The sequence below is a fragment of the Seriola lalandi genome, unplaced genomic scaffold, assembly GCF_002814215.2.
Source record: "Seriola lalandi dorsalis isolate HSWRI2012SDOR001 ecotype SW California unplaced genomic scaffold, Sedor1 jcf7180002054237, whole genome shotgun sequence".
Classification (NCBI taxonomy): Eukaryota; Metazoa; Chordata; class Actinopteri; order Carangiformes; family Carangidae; genus Seriola; species Seriola lalandi.
In genome coordinates this window covers 538,118-559,699 of record NW_019524790.1, presented here as the reverse complement: position 1 = coordinate 559,699, position 21,582 = coordinate 538,118, and the positions used below count along the sequence as shown (strand labels likewise).

The 21,582-nt window shown below is 43.7% G+C and overlaps 1 protein-coding gene across 3 annotated transcripts in view; it reads right to left on the bottom strand.

Annotated features, from left to right (window-relative positions):
* robo1 (roundabout, axon guidance receptor, homolog 1 (Drosophila)) overlaps window positions 1-21,582 on the bottom strand; it is a 223,179-nt gene that overhangs the window by 5,522 nt on the left and 196,075 nt on the right. For 2 of the 3 annotated variants that reach the window (XM_087173468.1, XM_023404271.2), the window contains 15 exons: window positions 20,654-20,735; window positions 20,263-20,431; window positions 20,004-20,170; window positions 19,773-19,894; window positions 17,783-18,014; window positions 16,636-16,757; window positions 14,821-14,992; window positions 12,471-12,671; window positions 9,650-9,676; window positions 7,758-7,800; window positions 5,787-5,941; window positions 3,399-3,785; window positions 2,503-2,619; window positions 1,153-1,300; window positions 637-867 (listed from right to left, as the gene is read on the bottom strand). In XM_087173468.1, the coding sequence (XP_087029594.1) occupies window positions 637-867; window positions 1,153-1,300; window positions 2,503-2,619; window positions 3,399-3,785; window positions 5,787-5,941; window positions 7,758-7,800; window positions 9,650-9,676; window positions 12,471-12,671; window positions 14,821-14,992; window positions 16,636-16,757; window positions 17,783-18,014; window positions 19,773-19,894; window positions 20,004-20,170; window positions 20,263-20,431; window positions 20,654-20,735 (2,375 nt within the window). The remainder of the gene's footprint in view (window positions 1-636; window positions 868-1,152; window positions 1,301-2,502; window positions 2,620-3,398; window positions 3,786-5,786; window positions 5,942-7,757; window positions 7,801-9,649; window positions 9,677-12,470; window positions 12,672-14,820; window positions 14,993-16,635; window positions 16,758-17,782; window positions 18,015-19,772; window positions 19,895-20,003; window positions 20,171-20,262; window positions 20,432-20,653; window positions 20,736-21,582) is intronic. The other variant, XM_087173469.1, reaches the window with a different exon arrangement.

Sequence of the window (21,582 nt, the reverse complement as noted above, 5' to 3'; positions counted from 1 at the left end):
AATGTTTAATTAATGTGTATTAATGCTAACGATTTTGAATTAGGTCCACCACCACATTATGTTCAAGATTTGACAGTTTACAACTATATTATCCTGAAATTGGACCAAGAAAATAAGCAATAGGAAAACAGAAATGCCAACAATGATATGGGTTGGATATTTAAAATGACTTCTGTTAGCAGTTCAATACTAAATTTATGATTTTTTCCTGCTACAGCAGGAGCTCATCACCAAGCGATGGTAATATAACTTTGACAAAAAAATAAATGGACAAAATTTTGACTGAGATGTATTACTTATTTCAAACGACTTTCAAATTGCTGGAAGTTGATTTTCATGCTGTACTGAAATGAACTGAAACAAATGGCTCCCTGGGAAGTAACAAATCAATCTAAAAGCTAAGATATGCTTTTGAAAAATGGCCGACAGAATATACAGAATTTGGAATTAATGGGCTACAACATGGAGAACATTTTTGAATTTCAAACAGATTGAAGATCTTGTCTCTTCGTAAGGATTTAAATAATACATATATCTCATCAACATCTTAACTGGAGATGTGGCTGAGCACTCTTCATTTTCTACTTGTTGTATGCTTTTTATCCTAGTAAAGCGTTTGATGTCATGCAGGTATACCTGCGTTCATGGCTGTCAGGCGCGTCCTGGAGCATCGGTTGCATCTCTTCCTGGGGTGAGGGGGTGAGGGTGGCTGTGGACTGGTGACTGTAAGAAACAGCGGCAGGGGAGGACGCTGCCCCTCGGATGGGAGGAGTGGGGCCCCTCTCCATCTCCTCTTCCTCCTCCAGCTCATCAGGCTGCAGGTACATGTGAGAGGGGGGCATGGGGCACTGCATGTCTGGGTCACAGCTGCCGACAGAGAGAAACAAGCCTTGTTACCTTCACATCACTCACTAAAAAACATGAATGTTTATATACTGAAGCCAGAAAAACATGCACTTAATATTCATGCTATCTGTCTATCAAGGTTTGACATGAACCTAGCACTAATAGATAGAAAACCCTTAAGGCAAATACTTGCAATGAATATGAGAAACAGTGGAAAAGGCAAGAAGAATGAACTAGTGTTTAAAAACAGTGTGTGCATGCCTGTCAGATTGTCTGTGTCTTTTTGTCTGCGCAGACATGTCCCACCTTTCTTCCATTGATAGAGAGTACTCCTCTGCGTTCCGACTCGGGGGTGGGTTTGCAGGGGGAGGGGGCAGCAGGTCAGCCCAATTCATTGTGCTCTGTTTGGGTAGTTTGGGGGTGCGCATTCCCTTCTTTTGACCCTGACTCCCTGCTTAAAAAAAATGGGGAAGAAAAAGCACTCCATCAGTCACAAGACACCTGCAGACACATACTTATATTCTCCCCGTCTCTGAAAAACACATCAATTATTAATGTCGAAGGAATCTCAACTTAATGAGCAAGGATATGACAGCAGATAAAATGCATTAACTAGACTGGCTGACAAAGAAAAGATCGTTTTACACGTCAGAGTGGCAAGGCTAATGCAGCCCTCCACTTTATGCAAGTGTGCACACATACCTCTAAGTTATTAAATGATGGAAAATACTATAAACCACAGTAATTTTCTAACAGTGGTATTAAACAGTACCAAGAGAAAAGGTGGGAAGAAAACAGGCAGAAAAAGATCCAATTAATACCAAACTATTAGAGTCGTGAACCAATGAGCTGTGAGGTGCAGCGAGCACTAAAGCCTTCTCCTTAATGGCTTGAACTTCAAACGCAATATCAGAATGGATACATGGCATTAAGGTAGCAGTGTTGCATGCCGTCTGCAATGTGTTATCATTTGTCCTTGTCCACAGACAGACATTGAGGCCCTGATGAAATTAGGCTGCTCCGTTCTTGAATTAAAGTAAAGCCAATTAACGGAAGCAATGCAAAAATAAGCAAGGACAAACACAGGAATGAAGTAGAAAGCAGGAAAACAAAACAAAAAAACAGAATTGATAAAAAAAATAAAAAAAAACCCCAAAACAACAAGGAAGTTCTTTTTTATCTAAATTGCTTTAAACATCTCTTGGATGACATTGCACCCAGAAAACAAAAGACTCAAGCAAACGCCTAGCATGGTGCTCATGCCTTTGTTAGGAGACATTGTTGTCAGTTTCCTCTTCTCCTTTCATTCAGCAATTTTCCACTTTCCGAAGGCATCTCCCTTTCAATTTCTCCTCAAAATAAGCTGACATGGAAATTAATCAAATTACCATTTTAAAGCAACCATTATTAGTGTCTCAAAGTGATTTATTGCTTTTGAGGAAAACTGGGATTTTCAAATGGAGCTGGGGGGGTGTATGTGATTATATGGTTCACAACTATAATAAGCTGGGAAAATACATTGGCAGCTAAATTGAAAAGAGCAAAAAAAAAAAAAAAAATTTGAGAATAAATCTCCTAACAGGGAGAAAAAAGTTTTTGGATATATTGTCTTTCCTGCAACTAGTCTCATTGTCCTTTATACCCCAACCCTCTTACCGGAGGTACTGCTGCTGCCTCGGTCAGAGCTGTTATACGAGCCCCCAGTATGGCTGTCATGGGTCTGGTTGTAGGGGATGGTGGCTGGCATAGGGCTGTCACCTCCTCTGTAGCGGTCTGACGGTGGGCAGAGTGGGAGTGTATTGTTAGTGTGGCCCCGGGCAGACGTCTTGCAAACTCAAAAACATTCAAGCAAAGCAACCACTTGGTAATGAACAAGGGAATGAGGAACCAGCATTTGATTAGCAGCACAAAACCATTTCACAGTGGAAATATGAAAATGTGTATACCATGAAATGACATTACACCGAGCTCAGTGTTCAGTGTTACACATGACAAAAGCCGTGCACTTCATGCTTTACAATTTTTCAGGTGAGTATGTGAACACATGCAACATCTGCAGGAAAGTCTCAAAACTATCACACCAGATGTGGTTCCTTTCTGCAGGTCCAACAAGGTGATGATAGCTTTGTTCAAAGCGTCTAAAGAGCCAAGAATTATCTTTGTCTTGCCTTTAGAAATCTGACACCAAAGATAAACCTTCACACCTGCCTTCATCACAAAAAGACAAACCAGATACTGTACGACGACAGCAATTCAAGCGTGGCTCACATTTAGCGGCAAAGATTATACATGATTGCTTGAAGGGTGATGAGGGGTTACATGAATGCCATACAGACAGGCAGAAAGAAAGAGTGATGACGCCTATGTTGACTTCAAAAAGGAGCGAGACAGAACCAAGGAAAATATGAGCATGAAACTCTTCTACAGGCGCCCACAGTGAAGCGGAAAGAGCCGGGAGAGGAGAGGACAGAGGGGGGAAAATGAAGCAGAGGAAGATCATGGCTCGGAGTTGACCTCTTTAACCATGGCTGTTGGGTATTCCACACACTCACCCTTGTTCAGCTTGTTTTGCTCCATGATGATGTACTGCAGCTGGGAGCCCATTTCCTGTTTCTGCTGCTGGACCGAGGTGGGCTTCCAGCAGTGTTTCTCATTCACCTCCCCTCCACCCCCGGGTCCGCCTCCGCTCCCTCCGGTTCCTCTGTCTGAGTTTATATTGTTGCCCATGATGGAGGACTGGATGAGCTGGGTGGTGGCGTACGGTGTCGGCTGGCCTCCCGGACCCACAAAGCGTCCATCTTTCAGGTTGGGGCTGTTGAAGGTCTTCATCTCATTGATCTTGTTGGACAGATCTACATCTCCGTAGACTCCCGACTCTGGCACCATGAGGTTGGTCTGCTTGTTTTCCATCTGGTTGTTATAATTGGCGATGCAGTCGGCTGGAGAACATGAGCAGGGTGTTTAATGAATCTCGTCTACTGCTGATCAGCTTTGCAGCAGTATGCCAGTTTGCTAAAAGCTTTGAAACAATAGGGCATCGTCTGACCTACAGGGCTGAAAGTATTTATCTGACGAAAGAAAGAAACATTTACATATTCACGTCAAGCTCTTGAGAGATCACTGCGCCCACCAGAGAGAGAGAGAGATCTTTATTTCCATTTAAAGTCTCAGTTGTGTTTGGGAAATGAAGATCTAGTTAAGGTGAGTGACACAGGTGGTATTACACCTCCCTCGCTCAGTCTCTTCCCAGCCTCACCCGTGACTCAATGTGGGTGTCATCTCTGTTCTTTTCCATCTGACGGTGGGAACGTCTTTGCTCATTGAGAGGGACAGAGAGACATGTCTGTATCAAAGACCTGGAATGAGGCACGCAGTAAAAGCACAGCTCCACTGACAGATCCAATTTTCCCTGGCTCATAAAATATTCAAATCCTCCAGCAGATCTGAGAGCCAGCCTTGCGGTAAATACCAAGGACGGCCATAGGTGCACGCTTGCTCGTGCCATGCGCCTCACGTTTCAGCTGCGTGGAACAGCTCGACACTTCAATGCTTGATCTGTGAAAGCGCCCCTATGGCTGAGATAAAGGGACATTAACTCCTATTTCTTTGCTCTGTCACCTAGTCAGTGATCCTCTTAATGTTCACAGAGTTTAGGTTTGGCACACACACAAAGCATGCGTCTGGCAAGCTCCTTAGTGTCATACAGCGGGGTGTCATGCAAGGAGTGAGGGTTGCCTTTAGCCTGTTATTCCCTGTTAAACATCTCACACCATGTTAAGGTAGAGTTAAACACTTCAGCCTCAGAAGGGTGATTAGCACAGAGAAAAAACTCAACTTGATGACTATAAAGTCTACAAAATGAATTATTAATCCTCATTGGGAGAGGTCTGAGGCAAGGAGAAACTATTGAATTGCTGGATGGATATTAGGCCGAACAGCTGGATAGGAATTATGGGCTGCCCTTAAAGGCATAGTCCCAAAGTGCATAATTTAGAACATAGAGCATTTCATTGCAGTCCAAGTTTCCGTGGATAGGTTTTTTTAAAAAAAGACTTTCATGGCTGAAAATTAATAACATTAAGTCCTGTGTCATCCACGCTGAAGTTTTTGGCTTCAAGTTTTGCTCTGTTCTCTGTTCAGATAGGTCACTGTGTGCCTGAGTTTGTGTATATACTCAGTAGTGTATATTGTATTGCAGTAGCGTATATGCTTTTGAGGCCAAATGTGCTCCCTTTTTTTGACATTTGTAGTAGTGCTGAATAAACTAAAAGGCCACCTGGAGGTGTTCCATACGTCTCTTCCCTTTTTTCCCCTCTCCACCTACCCTACTTAACTTTATCTCATTCACACTCTCTCCCTGCGTCCATACATCTCTGCGTATGTTTTAGCATATACTTAGTCTTCATCACTCCTTTCTTTTCTTTCATCTGGTCTACCAGGTGCACCTCTCTCTATCATTCTCTCTTTCTTTCTTCCTCTGCTTCTGGCCACCGTCTGCAGTCCAGCCTTGACCTCTTCGCCCGCTACACATTTCTTAAATAACTGAGCACTTAGGGGAAATTACATTACCGGCTATAACAACAGTATGGAAATCAGCAGAGCAATTCGATTAGCAACAGAGTAGGGCCATAAGCCCCTCTCAGTGTGCTCCTTTTATTTCCTGCCTAAAACAGCTCTACTTTAACCTCAGATAAATCAAACACACAAGCACACAGCCACTCTTAATCCTAATATTTCTCCAGGTTTTTCTCGTGGAGACCTACAGAAAGGAGAGATACACAGAACAACTCTCCAGGGAGCTAACCCAGATATCAGATTTTACTTCCTTTTGCACTGTGGATTCCCCCAGCGACAATATTTCTTATCTCTACAGTTATTTTGTCAAGGACTGCATCATTGCCTTTGGGGGGGAGTGTTTATTTTGTTTGTTGCCTACATACCTGGTCGGCTGTACGTCGCCAAGTTGCTGTCGCTGTTGCCATTGCCTGCAGTGCAGCAGTTGATGCTGCAGTCGTTGTGGTTGGAGCAGGAGTTCGGCCATGTGTCAGCCAGCCAGGGCTGAGTGGCAGATTCCCCAATGTTTAGCAAACCAGGCCTGGTTTAAAAAAAAAAAAAAAAAATGGGGCCAAATGGTTAACAATAGTAAGAGACTAAGCCAACACCACAGTGACATTTATGTGAATGAACTGAAACACCCACAGTAACACAATATTTGAAAGAGAAGATTATGTGGAGTTTATTTATCCAGCAGCTGAGAATAGAAAAACTAGAAATCCGGCTTTAGTACTTTTTGCCTTTTGGCCACACATACACACACAATACATACACACACACACACACACACACAAACACACACACACAGGCCCATGGAGCACATTAGAAAAAAAGCCCAGCTAAATAGATTGTGTGTGCTTGACTTGCCCACAGCCGATGACACTTTCCCTGAGCCCTCGTGAGCATTAGCGATCCGCCTGGATTAGACAGCCAGATAAAATTCACTCCCAATGTTGCGAAATGCGCGTCCTGAACAGGCAGTGAACCAAAAAACTCTCCCAGAGTAGATTCCATGGTGTCACACAACATCTCTATCATTTTAAAAAAAGTTTTTTTTTTTTAGCTCTATGGAATGAAAGAAGAGAAACTCGAGCAGAAGAAAAACCCATGCGGACCAGTCTTTCACATCATCGTCTGGCTATCCATCTCCATTGTTTCCATGTCTTGCTCCTGTTTCTCCGGCTTTAATCCCAACACAATACAAGATCACTTGTTCAACAGGATTCTACTGTACAACCTGACCTCAGGCCAAACACTGAGCTTTAAAAGAGCTGAGAATAAATAGCTTCCTATTGCTCATGAAATGAATCAATCTAACATGTAAAGAGAAGTCAGACTACTCTAGCAGTGCCATACATTGTTTCAGTATTCAAATCTCCACAGAATGACTCCAGTTTGCATTTCCCAACACTGAATTTGCATTGAATCACGTTTGCTCGTTCCCACTCAAATGACTCATTTCTTGGATTCATTTTGGGTAATGAACACATTTGTCTTGTACAGCCAAATACAATCTCAAAATAGCTCCTCAATCGCCCCGGCAGTTGTATGTTGATATTAAATGGCCATTGTCTTTGTGCAGAGCTGACACAGCCATGCTGCATATGGGATTCAATCATAGAACTGGATAATATAATGAATATGGATTTAGTGCTGATGGCTTCAAGCTAACTATTCATTAACACATGAACAACACACACACACACACACACACACACACACACACACGTAAACATACCATACAACAATGTGTACATTTTGTATTCTTAGTAAAGCGAGGGCAACAAATCCTCCCTTCCCTTTTTTTGTCTACTCAGTTCTCTGTTGTATGAAAACGTGCCAAACACCATCCAGCGGAAATACAAATGAGTGTTAGCAAGTTGAAGCAGTGTTTGCCCGGTCTGATTCTGTACAGTCTCACTGTTTGTGCACAATGCACCATTCCACAACATGAAGAAGTGTGTTGTTGTTGTTGTTGCTATGTGTGTGCATGTATCTCCATTATATATGAGTTTTATGGTGATGCTACGGCACAGCCTTGTGGCTGGATGTGGCTCTCCACTATATGGGATGGGAATGGGCTCCTGGCAGACTATAGGGCTTTGTTCCTGTTTGTATCATACTTAATGCACCTCCTTTACAGCTCCTCAGCTCTCTGCTGCTTTTAGAAAGGCACAGCACTCCCCCTAGTGTCCGTCTACCAAAAGTACACCTGCCCAACCCTACGCATCTATTCAAGAGATTTAACATTCCTTTGTATCTGTGATTTCTGTGTAACAAATTCCCCAAAATGTGTTAAATATTTGAAATATATTAAATATTTGAATATTTTTAAAAAACAATAACTGAACTCTTACCTTCCAGCGCTGCTTACACCTTCCCCACCTCTCTGATATGCCACTGAAAAGAGAGAAAATAATGAGTTTCCAACATTATTTCTCGACTGTTACCACTGTGATCACATCACCATCTTTGCCATTGTCATTCAAGGTCAACACAAATTTATTCATTTCATTCTGAATTGTCAGGTTTGCGAGCGATGATGGGAATGGATTCTTTTTATGAACGTGTGTGTCAGTGTGTGTGTGTGTGTGTGTGTCTGTGTGTGTGTTATTGTATCCGTTCAAGTGAGAATGTGCGTGAATGTGTGTGGCATCATTTCGGCTGAGTCACACAAACAGCAACAGGAGCAGGAGGAGGATGTGTAAGAGGCTTATGAAGAACAGAGAGGCAGAGCTCTTTGGTTGTCTGGCTCGGGTTCAGTGCGTTTGAAGCTCCGTGTGCTGCAAGTTGGACTCTTTCAAGGAGCTCTAAGCTGCCGGTGTGTGAAGGGGAGATAAACTTCCAATTTTAATTACAATCTCTTCCCTGAGAGGAGAGATGGTGGAAGAGGGGTAGGTAGGGCCTTAGCCATGTCGATTCCCCGTCTCTTTTTCAAAACAGGAAGTGTGGTTTTGGCCTCTGCATGTAGCCAGAGGAGCTCTTAGATTAACTGTCTTTAATGCAAAGTATCACAAACTAGTTCTAGATTAAAATCAGCATAATTCCCTTTTACATCCTGGTTTTACACTGGGTACCAGGGCAAGGATTTTCTTCTTAAAGAGACAGAAACCTAACATGCAAGGAGTGTGTTTCGCCTTAAAGAGTTCCAGCAGGTCATGCAACAATCTTGCAACTGCAAAATTATTCGACCTGATTGCAAGCCTCAGGGCAGGCGGAAACAACACTGCTACTGTTAAGGTCCAATCTCTGCACAGATAGGATCAGTCAGTGTGACCACAAACACATACTGTACAGTATTGTCTCTCTCCCTTTTACTTTCCTCTCACCCATTCACTGTTTCACAATTGCAACTGCACTAAGCCCTGCCAACAGTGCTGACAGACCTCTGGGGAACAAAGAATTTCAGGTGGATGAAAAGTCCAGGAGTAGAAGAAAAAGGAGGAGAGGACTGTAAACACAAACTCGCAAGGAGACAACGATAGAGAGGCGCAGAGAGAGCTTTTCTTTTATCTGTTTTACGCTGTGTCACTTCAGTTCACAGATAACCTTCTTAGCTCTGCTGCCGCTCGCCTATCTAATTGGTGTGTTGGGAGTGCTGGTGGTGTGTCATTCTCTTAAATCCCATCTGAAGTTGCCAGCAGCCCTTTGATCAAGTTACCACTAGTTTTAACAGCTTCTCAGTAGTGTGGCCTTCTTGTCTTTGAGCATTATGTTCTGACACGACACAAACATTTGGTGAAACATTTATTTCTAAACGGTGCCGATGATTGGCTCCTTTTATTGATACACATCAAGAGCCCCTCTTCTTCTCTACAGTCAAGAGCCCCTTTTATACAGCCTGTTCAAGGCAAGAATGTTGCACCTTTATTCCACCATTCTAGATAAAAGGTACAAACACAGTTGTTGTTGAAGCAATAAGCTGGCAGCAGAGCCACATCTATGTTTGTGTATAAGGGAGAACTGGCATGGCAGGCCAGATGCTGATGGTCTATCTATAAAAGCAGCTTTATACCCGCGTTGTTTGATTCAGTATAAACAAACAAAGCCGATATAATGACGGGCCTTCTTAACCGCAATATGGCAGGATCTCTGTTTCAAAGAGGCTAATCACTCTGAGATGGCTGACCATTAAAGGTAGTGTTCCACAAACGTAGTGACAAGGCTGGTGCACAAGCAGAAAGACTGAATAAAAACAGATTGCTTACTGTATGTAGTGCAAAAAAATAAAAAATAAATCAGTGCTTACCTGTTGGTGTGAAAGTAAAGGACGGCACTGTTGGGACAGAAAAAAGGAAATAAAATCATTATTGTGCATCTGTACTGTCTCGAATCAGTTCCTGTGAGATGATTTTTATGCTTCATCACCACATAACTCCTGGTAAAGTACATAAATCCATGAAATGTATTTTAGACTGTATTCTCATGCTCCTTGCTGCCCTCAAGTCTTTGATCCCCTCAGACATCCCTGGACCCTGACTGGGGGAAAGCGAGTGTTGAACCAGCTGCTGGTTCAAATCCTGGCCCAGACTGTCAGAGGCCCCGCTGGGTGGGGGTCACACACCAGAGAGATGTCTGTTGCTATCTGTAACACTCACATCATCACCCACACAGCTCAATTACTCACACTCCTGCATGGATGGGCTCCTTTTGCAAAAACATCAACCTACTCCAGGTTGATTTAGAGTCTGTATCTTCTATAAAAATGAACTTTGTTTTTGCTGTCTTTGAAAAATGTAATACTATTTGCAGTTGATGCAATATTGTACTATGTTGGTAGTCATCCAGGGCAATGTTTTACTGTTGACATCTGCCTTTTAAACCTAAAACTGCATCTGAGAGAAACATCTGAGAAGATAGACGCCACTTTTGTCACATTTTCATTTCCCCAAACAGTTAATTCATACAGTTCCTGCGCCAATAAATATCATTTAAATGCCAAAATCCTCTTGCCCTGTTTGAATCTCTCCTCTTGGTGCTCAAAGAAGTGTAAAGATTTGAGGAGTTGGATGTCTTTTATCTGTTTTTGTGAATGCCTTTGAAGAAGAGACACTACCACTTGGTAGGCAAAACAGTCAGTGAGAAATGTGAACGTGACTGAAATATATAAATCAGCTTCCTCTTCTGTCACAGGCCTGTCACAGACGCTCAGTCCCAGGCTAGATGAAGCTGTAACTGAGCTATGACTTTGATGAATAATTATGTGGTTGCTACAGTCTTGCTTCTTCCTCTTCTTTTTTCTTTAGCTGATCTGTTTGGACACCGTGAGGTTTGTACAATTGGAGAAATACGAAAAATACGAAAAAGCTATTTGATTTTTTTTTTTTTCTTTTGAGTTGACAAATTGAAATATGTAATCTATTAGGAGACAACACTGCAGCACACAGATGTACACATTCAGTCCCGATCCAACCTATTTCACCCTGAGTGCAGATTGTTGCTTCATGTGGTTGCAATTATACTCTTTTCAAAACATTCTTAGTTACCAGTTCCAACAAAGACCGTGGCCTCTTGTGGTCTGGAGACGCGAGGAGGGAGAAGAAAGGGGGGGAGCGTGACTGCCTACTGTGCCCCTGAAGAGCCTTTTGAGTTTATGTGAGTAAACATCAACACAGAGAATCACACAGGGCCGGAGGGTAATCTCAGCCTACACAGTATCGTCGTGTACCGCCTGGCCACAGATCATTACTGCACTAATGGAGCGTTAGAAGTTACTTCTTCTGTCTCAACACATTCCCTCTGAATGACCTCTGTTTTTAAGAACACAGGCGATGTTTAATAATGTTTATGAGGGTGTTACCTTGGATGAAGATGTCTCAGATTGCATGCGTATCATTGCTTCACATAGCGGAACTGAAATGTTATCTTGACAGTGTTTTCAAGGTAATCTATGTCATAATGGGGGAAAAAAGAATCAGTTCTGACCATTATAATCCACACAGGTATTTGTAAAAGACCGCAGAGCCTAAAGAAAAGCTTAGCTGTGGTGTCTCTTACTTTCACATGACTCACAGTTCCCACTATCAACAAGAAGTGCAGTGGATTCAGAACATGGATGACGTTTGTTTTCTGTGTGATAGCCCCAGGTTAGCTGCAGCTATGTCAGTCCATTGTCTGTCCGTGTGTGTTTCAAGGTTGAAGGTCGATCTCCTCTATCCCTGGTAGTCAGCAGTAAACCTGAGCCCAGAAGTGGGGATGGCGCAGGTAGCGCCCACAGGCAGCAGCTGCACAGCCCAAGGCCACACATTAAGCTCGCCTACACATAAATGAGACTCAGAAAGAAAGGCTAATAGCTCTCTCTATACTCTAACTATTGTGGGCAGAGGTTGGGCATGTCATGAACCCTGTCACTTCCACTCAAGCCATATACAAACCCACTGGGTTACGCTGTGGCGGCTCTAGGAGGGTTGCACCGCAGCCCGAACACCCGAGGGCTGGGATTTTAGAGATTTTTGAGAACACGGTAAAGTGAAACTATGAACAGAATTTCTAAATGTTCAACTCCTTCATATCTAAAGGTCTCTCTCTGATAGGACAGCAAGATTACTTCAAGCATGTGAAAATGTCAGTGTGTCCTTGATAAAGACGCCGAGGCATTTTCTGTTTCCAGTCAGACGGGAGTTGCTAAAAGGGGAGTTGTTGGACCTCAAAATATACTTCACTGGAAACACTCTTCTTCACACGTCCTTGCAGAATCAGCACGACAGAAGTATGAAAAAGAAATAAAAGACGTCTTCATGCAGCAATCTCAGTGGGAACTCACATCACATCTTAAAGTACTCTACTGCAGAGTACTTTCAGTTAGACTTCACCCAGAGCACTCTACAAAGACATCTCTCTGTGTGCGACAGGGAGGATGTGAAGGAGGGTTGGCAGCATTTTGAATGAAGAAAAGGGAGAGGACTGGATTGAAACATGAGTGAACACACTAATAAATACTGCACTGCATTTCCTGCCGCACATTTTTGTAAGCGAGAATACCTCTTGCAACCTCAAACCAGCGCAGGAAATTTAGAAATCCAAGCGGACCGAGTTCCTGATGGTGTTAAATGTTGCGCGCGTGTACTGACCTTTGCGTATGCCTGCATAGCTGCTGGAGAGGCCGTTCCTTTTCTTTCGGTGTCTGTACAGCCAGATACTGAAGACCATGAGGATGATCCAGCAAGCAGCTCCTATGCCTGCTATAAAGGCTGGCTGCTTGACCACATCTGAGATCTGCTGGGACAGGGGGTTCTCCGGGGCCTCGGTCTCTGTCATTCGCCCAGATGAATCTGAGGATGAGGGATTGGGGAATGATGGGAGGAGATGTGAGAGAATGATTAAAAATGATTTGAAAAAAAAAGAAAAAAAAAAAAGATTCAGTTGGTGTGTAGCACAAGTGAAATGAAGGGAGTTAGGAATGTGTAACCAGGGGAGAGAAGGGGAAAAAAAAATAAAAATTTAAACCTAAAACTCAAACCAAGTGGAAAAGTCTGAAATAGGGAAAATGTATCTAAAATAAATGGAGTTAAAACAGTACATAGCTATGAACATTCCTTCTTCCTCTCGCACAAAAAGAGTCTTCATCTCAGTGGGTGTGTGTGAGGCTGGCTTGTGAAAACGGGAGTCCTTTCTCTCTATTATTCAGAAGGCTTTCATCACAAATCTCATACAACAATGGCGAGCGGACGAGAGCAACCAAAGACGTTCAAACGGAGCCTGTGCACCACGCCAGCCTGATGGAGCCAGATAGCAAAACACAGAGAGGCGTCATTTACACTGAGCGATGCTGGTTTCACAATCATATGAATAAATCCAGCGAGATCATCCTCAAATACAGACGCCAGAGTAATTAGCAAACTGAGGCGCGTCTGTGAAAAGCTGAGGTGTAAATGCCTTGAAGCTGTTCCTACTGTGAGATGCAGTGCACAGGCACCGTCTGTACGGCTGCTCACAAACAACCCGCTCTCGGCCTGTTTTTCTCATCTGTCTATTCTCTCTGTGCTTTTCCCTCACGCGTGATACATGAAAGACTTCTCTGGGACGCCCCACCCCCTCGCCTCACCCCCCCACCCCCACGCCATTCTGAAGTTTCTTCATGTTCGTGTTACTTTGTCTTCATCCCTTTTTCTCAAGTCTTTCATGTTGTAGCCACTCTCCTCTATCAACCCTCTAAGCCGGAGGCGGAAACACTTCCCCAAAGAAGCCAGCGCCACGCCTCCATCCCTCCATATCCTTCTGTCTGTCTCTGTCTCAGCCACTCAGTCCATGTCTCCATTCGGGTTTGCCTCTCTTCTCACTTCTCTGTCTTCTCAATTTATGGCTCTGTCTGGCCCAGTGAACGGAGCATTGCCAATGTGACTAAGCAGCCCACAAGGGACTGCACAGGTATCTAGGCTGGGATGACGCATGCAAGCTCAGAGTGTGACAAATGCATTTGGGTGAGGCGCTGGTCCCCGAGGCACATTGTTCCACTCCAGTGTTGGAACACGGCAACAATCACCACAGGAACTCTTCAAGTGAGAGAAATTGTATCAGTCACAGCCGATGCTTCTTCATGCCCATCCCAGCCCACTCAATCACACATTTAAAACCAGATGGAGTTCTCTCTCTCTCTCTCTCTCTCTCTCTCTCTCTCTCTTTCTGCCTCATCCTGGTATTCATGTGTTTTCCATCCCTCTCCTGAGTAGGCCAGCTCAGAGCTTTGGGGAATAAAAACTGACAAAATATCTCAAAATATCTGTCTGTCTAGACAAAAAGGACAAAAAAAAAAAAAAAACCAACCAAGAAGTAAATTACAACAACTAGCCCCAGTGCAGTCTACACTGTGGTTCTTAGTATTAATAACATGTCATGCTTGTGCCCAGAGTGCAGGATTCATTATTGCCTTTGTTGTTCGAAGCGAAACAGAGACAGAAAACATTGCATCCTCGAGTAGAGAATGGAGCAGGGTGGGGCAGCCAGCGCAACAGCTCTGCCACACAGGAATTTAATGCGCCCGTGTTGATCGCACTGCCAGCGACCGAACCTAAAAGCCATTCGAGAGTGCACAGAAACTATAAAAGTTCCCTGTCATTCAAACTCATCACACTCTTCCGTGGCAAGTTTGATGATGTTTGTGTAGCAGTAATCACTTCAATTACAGTTCTGAGGTATCGCTGTTAATTATGAAAAGACAAGCAGGCAGAGGCTTGAAGAAAGGGAATTACATAATTGCCTGTTTACTTGGCAAAAAGTCTTATTACTGAAAACCTCTTAATTTTAGATGACTGGATTAATGTCATTATTATTTTTCAGGCGACTGGTGATTGATGGTTTTGTGTGGAAGGATTGCCAGAGGACAAAACACACCGGAATACAGCAAATATATCCACCAGAGGGAAAACAAAATGATTATGTCACCTCCTGTGAGAGAGAAATAAAAGCTTGTTTTTAACTCACCAAGTTGGAAGAAGGTGATATCGCTCTTGACCCCAGGACCGGCCCCGGTGCCGGCCGCTACCTCCACACTGTAGCGGATCCCCGGGGCCAGGCTGGGAATCAGCACGGATAAGGTTGAGCCGTCAACTGTACGGTTGATGTGGTACCTGCTCTCATTCCCCAAACACCAAATCTGCCATAACACAAGACAAAGAGAAAGTGGGAGATTGAGGAAATGTTATGAGGGTTTCCTGACGACATTCAGTGTGGTAGCGGCCACCAATCTGCGTCCATATAATTGGATGGTGCTGCTATTGCAACATTTTAGTGCACTGTGGGTATTGTGTTACATCTCTGAGGTAGCAAAAGATTTTACAACACGGCTTTATGTTTTACTGGCTGCGCTCAACACAGGGTCAGTATTAGCCGAGGTAGCCATAACATGTCTCAGTGTTGCCTTAAGCTCATGAAAAACAAATGGGGATCACGACTATAACCCAATTTCAGCAGAAGCTAAGTGCTGTCAATCACAGGAAGGAGTGCGGTCTCCCAGGCTAACTCAGACCCAGGTCACAAAGACAAGTATACATTCACCTCAGCATGAGGCCTGGAGACCTCCACATCCTGAACCCCTGACAATCTGCTTTCTTTACCCCCAACCTCCTCCCAGCAGTTAACCCGGTTAACATACACACCTCCTTGGGTGTGTACCATACATGTGTGCACGTGTTTGCACTTCTATGATGAAGCCACACAGCACTGACATTTTCTGTGTATCTTAGAAATTGCGGTGAGTGGAATTGCCGCTAGGGACCGGGCTCGGTAATGAGCAGGGAACACTCTCAGACTGGACTTAAAAACCATGAAATTACTCTATCACTCTATCACCAGAAACATTTACCTGGAAAATTAACAGCGGCTTAACTTTTCCACTGGCTCTGCTTCATCCTCCCTTCCACCACTAACATATATTCCCTGTGACATAAAAAAGGCTTTCCAATTAAAATACAGGACTTCTACAGCATAATGAATGCGAGGACAGTGCTGCCCAAAGTGAAGCTATTACAAAAAGAGCACACATTGTCAAGTAAGGAGGAGGAAAGAAGAATCACTGTGGGTTTAAGAACGCATTAGCACAGCTCCAGACCAAAGAAATGACTGGAATTATAATAAACATCTATTTCTTCATTGTTATGTCCTTGGTCGCTATTATAGCTTCTTCTCCACTCTACAAAATACACTTTTACCTGCCTCTGCATGGATGTCTCTTCTTTTATAATAATCTACATTTTAGTTAAGTTTTATGTAGTTTATCTCATTCTTTCACTTTTCATTTACATCGGTAAAAATGAACACTTAAGTTACATTAGATACATATTTGTTCTCATGTAAACCCCAACATTTTATCTCCACTAATCCCACTAGGATCTGTGATCACCAGGGAACTACCGATCATTTCTACCATTAGTGCCACAGAAAAGGCCCCTCACTACTCTTCACCTTTGAAACAGCACAGGATGTGTGAGTCTGCTCTCTCCACCTGATGGCACTGTTTCACAACACTTTCCACCAGCTCCCCTGCTTTCAACTCCTTTCCTCCTCCGTCTCTGAGCCTCTGCTGCACCGAGGAGGAGTAGCACAGAGGAAAGGTGTGCCCCCACCAGGAATTCATTACCTTTTCCATGTCTGTGCATTGTCCCTTTCTCTGTTATCTGCTGTATCTGTCTGTATCTCTGTTTGTTTCTCCTTTGTGTCTCTCTACATCTACAGTTTGAGTCCTGCTTGCTCAGACCTGAGGGAGCTGCTGGCAGTTTTTTTTTTTTTTTTCTGTGTTACCTTGTACTCCTGGACCACCCCATTCTGCTCCTCTTCTGGAGGGGGTTGCCAGGAGACCACGATGGCAGTCCCATTGTCCCCACTCTCCGTCACTGTAACCTCACGAGGAGGGGCACTGGGAGCTGAAAGGGGGCAGACAAAAGATTTAAAAAAAACACACCTTCATACATGATACTGATTTTTTTTTTTTTCCATAACTGCATGCAGTCTCGCCCTGCCTCCCCTCATCCCATTCAGCCGCCAGAATTTGTTCTTTATCTCTGTGTGCGACTGAGGTGAGAACAAAGGACAAATTATCAAAATTATGTCACTTTCATCTGAAAATTGAGTTTGTTTAATACGAATGATTTTGTGAGGAAATAAAAGCAAATAACTGTTTTCCTTAAAACAGACAGGGAGTTATGATAGTGGGGAGTATGGCGGTGTGTGAACGCCAACCTATGGTCCAATGGTAATTACACTGAAATAATTATGAATGCAACATAAAAGAGGTAATCACAGTGTGAGTGAGTGTTATAAAAACAAGCATTTTTGTGCTTACGGGAGAACAAACATTATGTATAGAGCCCCGAAAACAATTATCAACAAAATTGGGAACAAAGGAGAATCCAGCAGAAAGAGATCAAAACACTCCTACACATGTAAGACACACAAACGCACAGACACACACACACAAAGACACACACACACAAAGACACACACACACACACACACACACACACACACACACACACACACACACACACGCACACTCTCTGTCTGGTAAACACTTTGCTCTCACACTTCTCTAAAGTGTTTGCTACAGATTGAAAATTTGCAGTTGGGTTTCAACCAAACCTCATGAGACCTCCACAACCACACCCTGTGAAAAATTAGTACAACACTTGCACTGGAGTGTTGTGTATGGGTTTCCATAGGGCCTTTTTAAAGAGCTGAACATCCACCCCAGCATGCTTGAATGCACCACATTTGAACATAACATAATCCTGCCCTCACTGCCTGCTGTGAACAGCTGTTGTATGCTCTCGCACATACAAGCTGAGCATATAAAATTGTGTAAACATGAAAACATGCATGCACACATGCAAGCGAGCGAGCACTGAAGCACACTTGCACACAGTCACACACATATTCACATCCCCCCCACCTTCTTCCAGCGTCTTGCCAATTTTGACATCGCTGTCTGTTCCCTGGAATTCGTTGAAGAAGGGGCGGACTTTGAACTCATATGTGACTCCCTTCCGAAGCTGCGGCACGACGGCGCTGTCCTCCCCCGGGGTGCGCACCTCGAACACAGCCCATTCAGTCCTCTGCAGCCCCTCCGGTGAAGGCCTGTACATCACCTTGTAGCCCTGTATGTACTGTGACTGCTGCTCCACCTAGTGAATGGCACAGGGACACAGACAAAGACAGTGTCAGCTTGACTTGATTACATGCTTCACAGTTCACAGTGGAAAATGATACAGTAATGTAATAGCTTGTAGCATCGCCGGACAACTGTAGATTCATGCAACTGATACACGAGGCGGTGGATGGAATGGGGTGCTAACTCATCACATCACCCCTCTGTTTATCCATCCACATCTACATCTCTCTCTTCGGCTGTCTGTCTATGCGCCATTTGGAGCAGCAGCGATTTGTGAAAACCACAGTATGAGGTCATTGGCCAGAGGTTCCTCTATGTCTGGAGCTGGTTAAATAGGGCCCAGGCTCCCAGAACAGCCTGTCTCATCCTGTCCTGCTCTCTAGTGTACTGCCTGGCTGCTGAAGTCAAGGAAGACGGGGGAAAAGTGGATCTTTATACGGAGAACCAGAAGTCGAGAATACAACAAGTTTTACAGTGCCTGATGTAGCTAAATAAAGACAATAAATGGAACTGGAAAGGATTTGTCTGTTAGTTTAATCTAGGGATAATTAATGTCGCTTTGTTATCCAGCATGGTTGGGGAAAAGAATAACCGCTAACCGGTATGCTAATATCCCTACAAGTCCCTGTGGAAGGCAAGCAGCACTGGCTTGTAAAGATTTTAGTGATTTCTTTATCCCTCCCCTGTAAAATATGCTGCCGGCTCAGGTGGTCTTCATTAGCCTGAAAAGTGTGCAACCATTTACCGCGAGACAAAGGAATATGTAGAACCAAGAAACTCTACACTGGGAATAGATTTAACACCACAAAACCAGGGAACTGTGGCGCTCGACTACAGCGTCAGTCTCCCTCATGCCGCATGTTTTTTTCCTGATACATTCCAGGGTGACAGGGTAACTGGGCAGTAATGTCTTAAATCAGTCTTGACGTGTCACTATCCTTTTCACGTTTCCTCAGTCCCATTCATCAATCACTGTGGCACTTCATAATACCTGGGAATGTAGGGGTGTCTTTATGTCTAAAGGTAAAAACGGACTGTTCTCTGCCTTCAGTGAACCATACCCCAGACTAATATCTATATATCTATGTAAGGTAGACAGCTGTAATGCGTATTTATACTGTGTCATAATAAAAAATAAAAAAAACAACTCATAATACATTAACCGGATCAATTGCAGCTTGTACCAGCAAAGAAACACCAACATAAGCTCCCAGTTCTACTTCTACTTCCTCCTCTTCCACCTATCCGTTTTAACATCTGTAAGCCATTTCCACTTAAGAGCATGAGTTGGCCGCCTCTTCCTTCTCACTTGTATTATTTTAACAGCCGTCAAGTGTTTTCAATCTGAGAGGGCACAGACTGGCACGCCACACACTATTATATGCCACTATATGGCCTATTGCAGAAGGCTGGGCTCTGTAGTTAAGCTTTTGGGCGGTTGAGTGGTCCGCTGTGGGCAAAGCTGCAGATTTTTGGTCTCTGGCCAGCTGACCAGTTCAGGCTAACGCCAGATGGATACTAAGAACACTTGGATTGTGTTCCAGGCTGCTCACTGCAGTGTCCTTCCTCTGCAGGGTGCTAGGACGTTAGCACATTAGCTCGGCTGAGTTGCCTGACAAATTCACCATACGCATATCACTAAACTAACCTTGGAGCCTTGGTGGTCAGTGATACCAATGATCCATATGGCAATCTGTATGCGGCTGCAGCTGTGTGAGAATGTGACAAGAAAAAGTGGCAATAATGCATTCAGGGAGAAAATGATACTCACTGTCCACTGCACCCTGACAGATGAGGAGGAAAGAATGGTGGGGTTGTGCAGGTGGATTACCACTTCTCCCAACTCCCTTTGGATCTGACGATGGTCCACACCCTGGCTGGTGGGAGGGATATCTGTGTGCAGGAGCACAGACATTAAAAAATGAATGACCTTGTCTTAAAAAAAACCAAAACACCACTGTACTGTAGATCAAATTCACATCAGTAAGAGGGCAGTTCTCACCTTGTGTTTTCACAGCATCAGTGATAGGACTGGGATCACTCAGCCCATAGGCATTGGCTGCCCGTACTAAGAAGAGGTAGACTGCGCTGGGCTTCAAGCCCTTCAGTACAAATGACTCAGTTTTCACATGATCTGCCAGGGTCTGCCAGCTGCTCCCTGATGCATGACTGTGGAAGCAACACAGAGAATGAAACTTTCAAAGGTTTCAAGAAAGCCATGGAATAATTAGTCTATTGATGGGCAAGTTGATTAGTTTTACCTGAAGGCCTCTATTATATAGGAGGTGGGTGTGGCTCCAGCATTAAGATTCGGCTTCCAGGAAAGGGTGACGGAAGTGCGGGTAACATCTGTGACCTCAGGTTTAGAAGGGGCACTGGGGATCAGGTTTGGGTCAGTAGGTCTGTTTGGCTGGACTGGGACTCCAAACTCTACATGTAGAACAGAGAGAGGGAAACAAACAAGTCAATGTACTTTATTGCTATTTTCCAAAAAAACCAAAGCCACGCAAAAACCCTAATTTGTTTTGCTCTTTCATCAATCAGAATAAATAATGAAACATACCCAGCAATTGAAAAAACAAAACAAAACAAACTACATTTGTTAGAAAAATAATGGGCAATATATCCTGGACACTATTTGATTAGCCTTACCTTGAACCTCTAAATAGGCTTTCCATGAGGCCTCTCCGCTGGGTGTGGAGGCAATGCAGGTGTAGGTGCCAGTGTCACCGAGCTGGAGGGGGTCGAGGGGAGGAAACGTAGTTAAATGAAAACCATTTAAATGTGTGTTACAGTCTTCTAAATAGGTAGTAGTATCTTTTCCCCCGTCAGCCTCTTGCTCCCTTTCTCCCTGCTCCCCCCTGCGCTACTTATTGACATTCTGGTGGAGTCAGTAGCAGGCAGCTGTCATTGCCTGATAATCTCAGTATCATCTCTTTCATAGCAGAAACTGGGGGAAAGCAGCTGGAAAGGCCAAGTGACAGCCATTCCTAGTCAAATGGAAAAGGTTTTCACAGGATCATAGACTAATTGGAGACCTTTTGTCTCTCTCTACCATCCCCCTGGGTACCAAACATGGAAGTCACTGCCCTGTTCAACAGATGTGGTTACAATCTGCACTGAAGATATATGTTCAAACCTCCATTATTCATACACTTTTAGATATAACTTTGTTGGGAAAAGTGGGATCCCAAAGATATGTTGAGATATAGTGTAGTTACATGTTCATTTTGGAACAACACTGGAAAGCACTTACTTCCCTAATCCTCTACCAAGGCTGAACAATCCTCTAAGTTTGTTATTTTAATAATGGCAAGTATAATCTGAATTAGATCTGGACCTGCATCAAAATACACAGTGAGAGACAATCATGTGGTGCATGCGCCAGATTCTTTTTTCCCTGAAAGTGCAGCAGTTCATGAGAAAACAGAGTTGAAAAAAAAGCTCTTCTTGGATCTGTACCTGAATCGGAATCCAGACCAAAAACTAATCATTGTTTCTTGGCTCATAAACTAAATGTCTTCCAAATTAGCTGAAATCGGTTGACGGGTTTCTGAGATATCCGGCTAGCTAACAGGCTA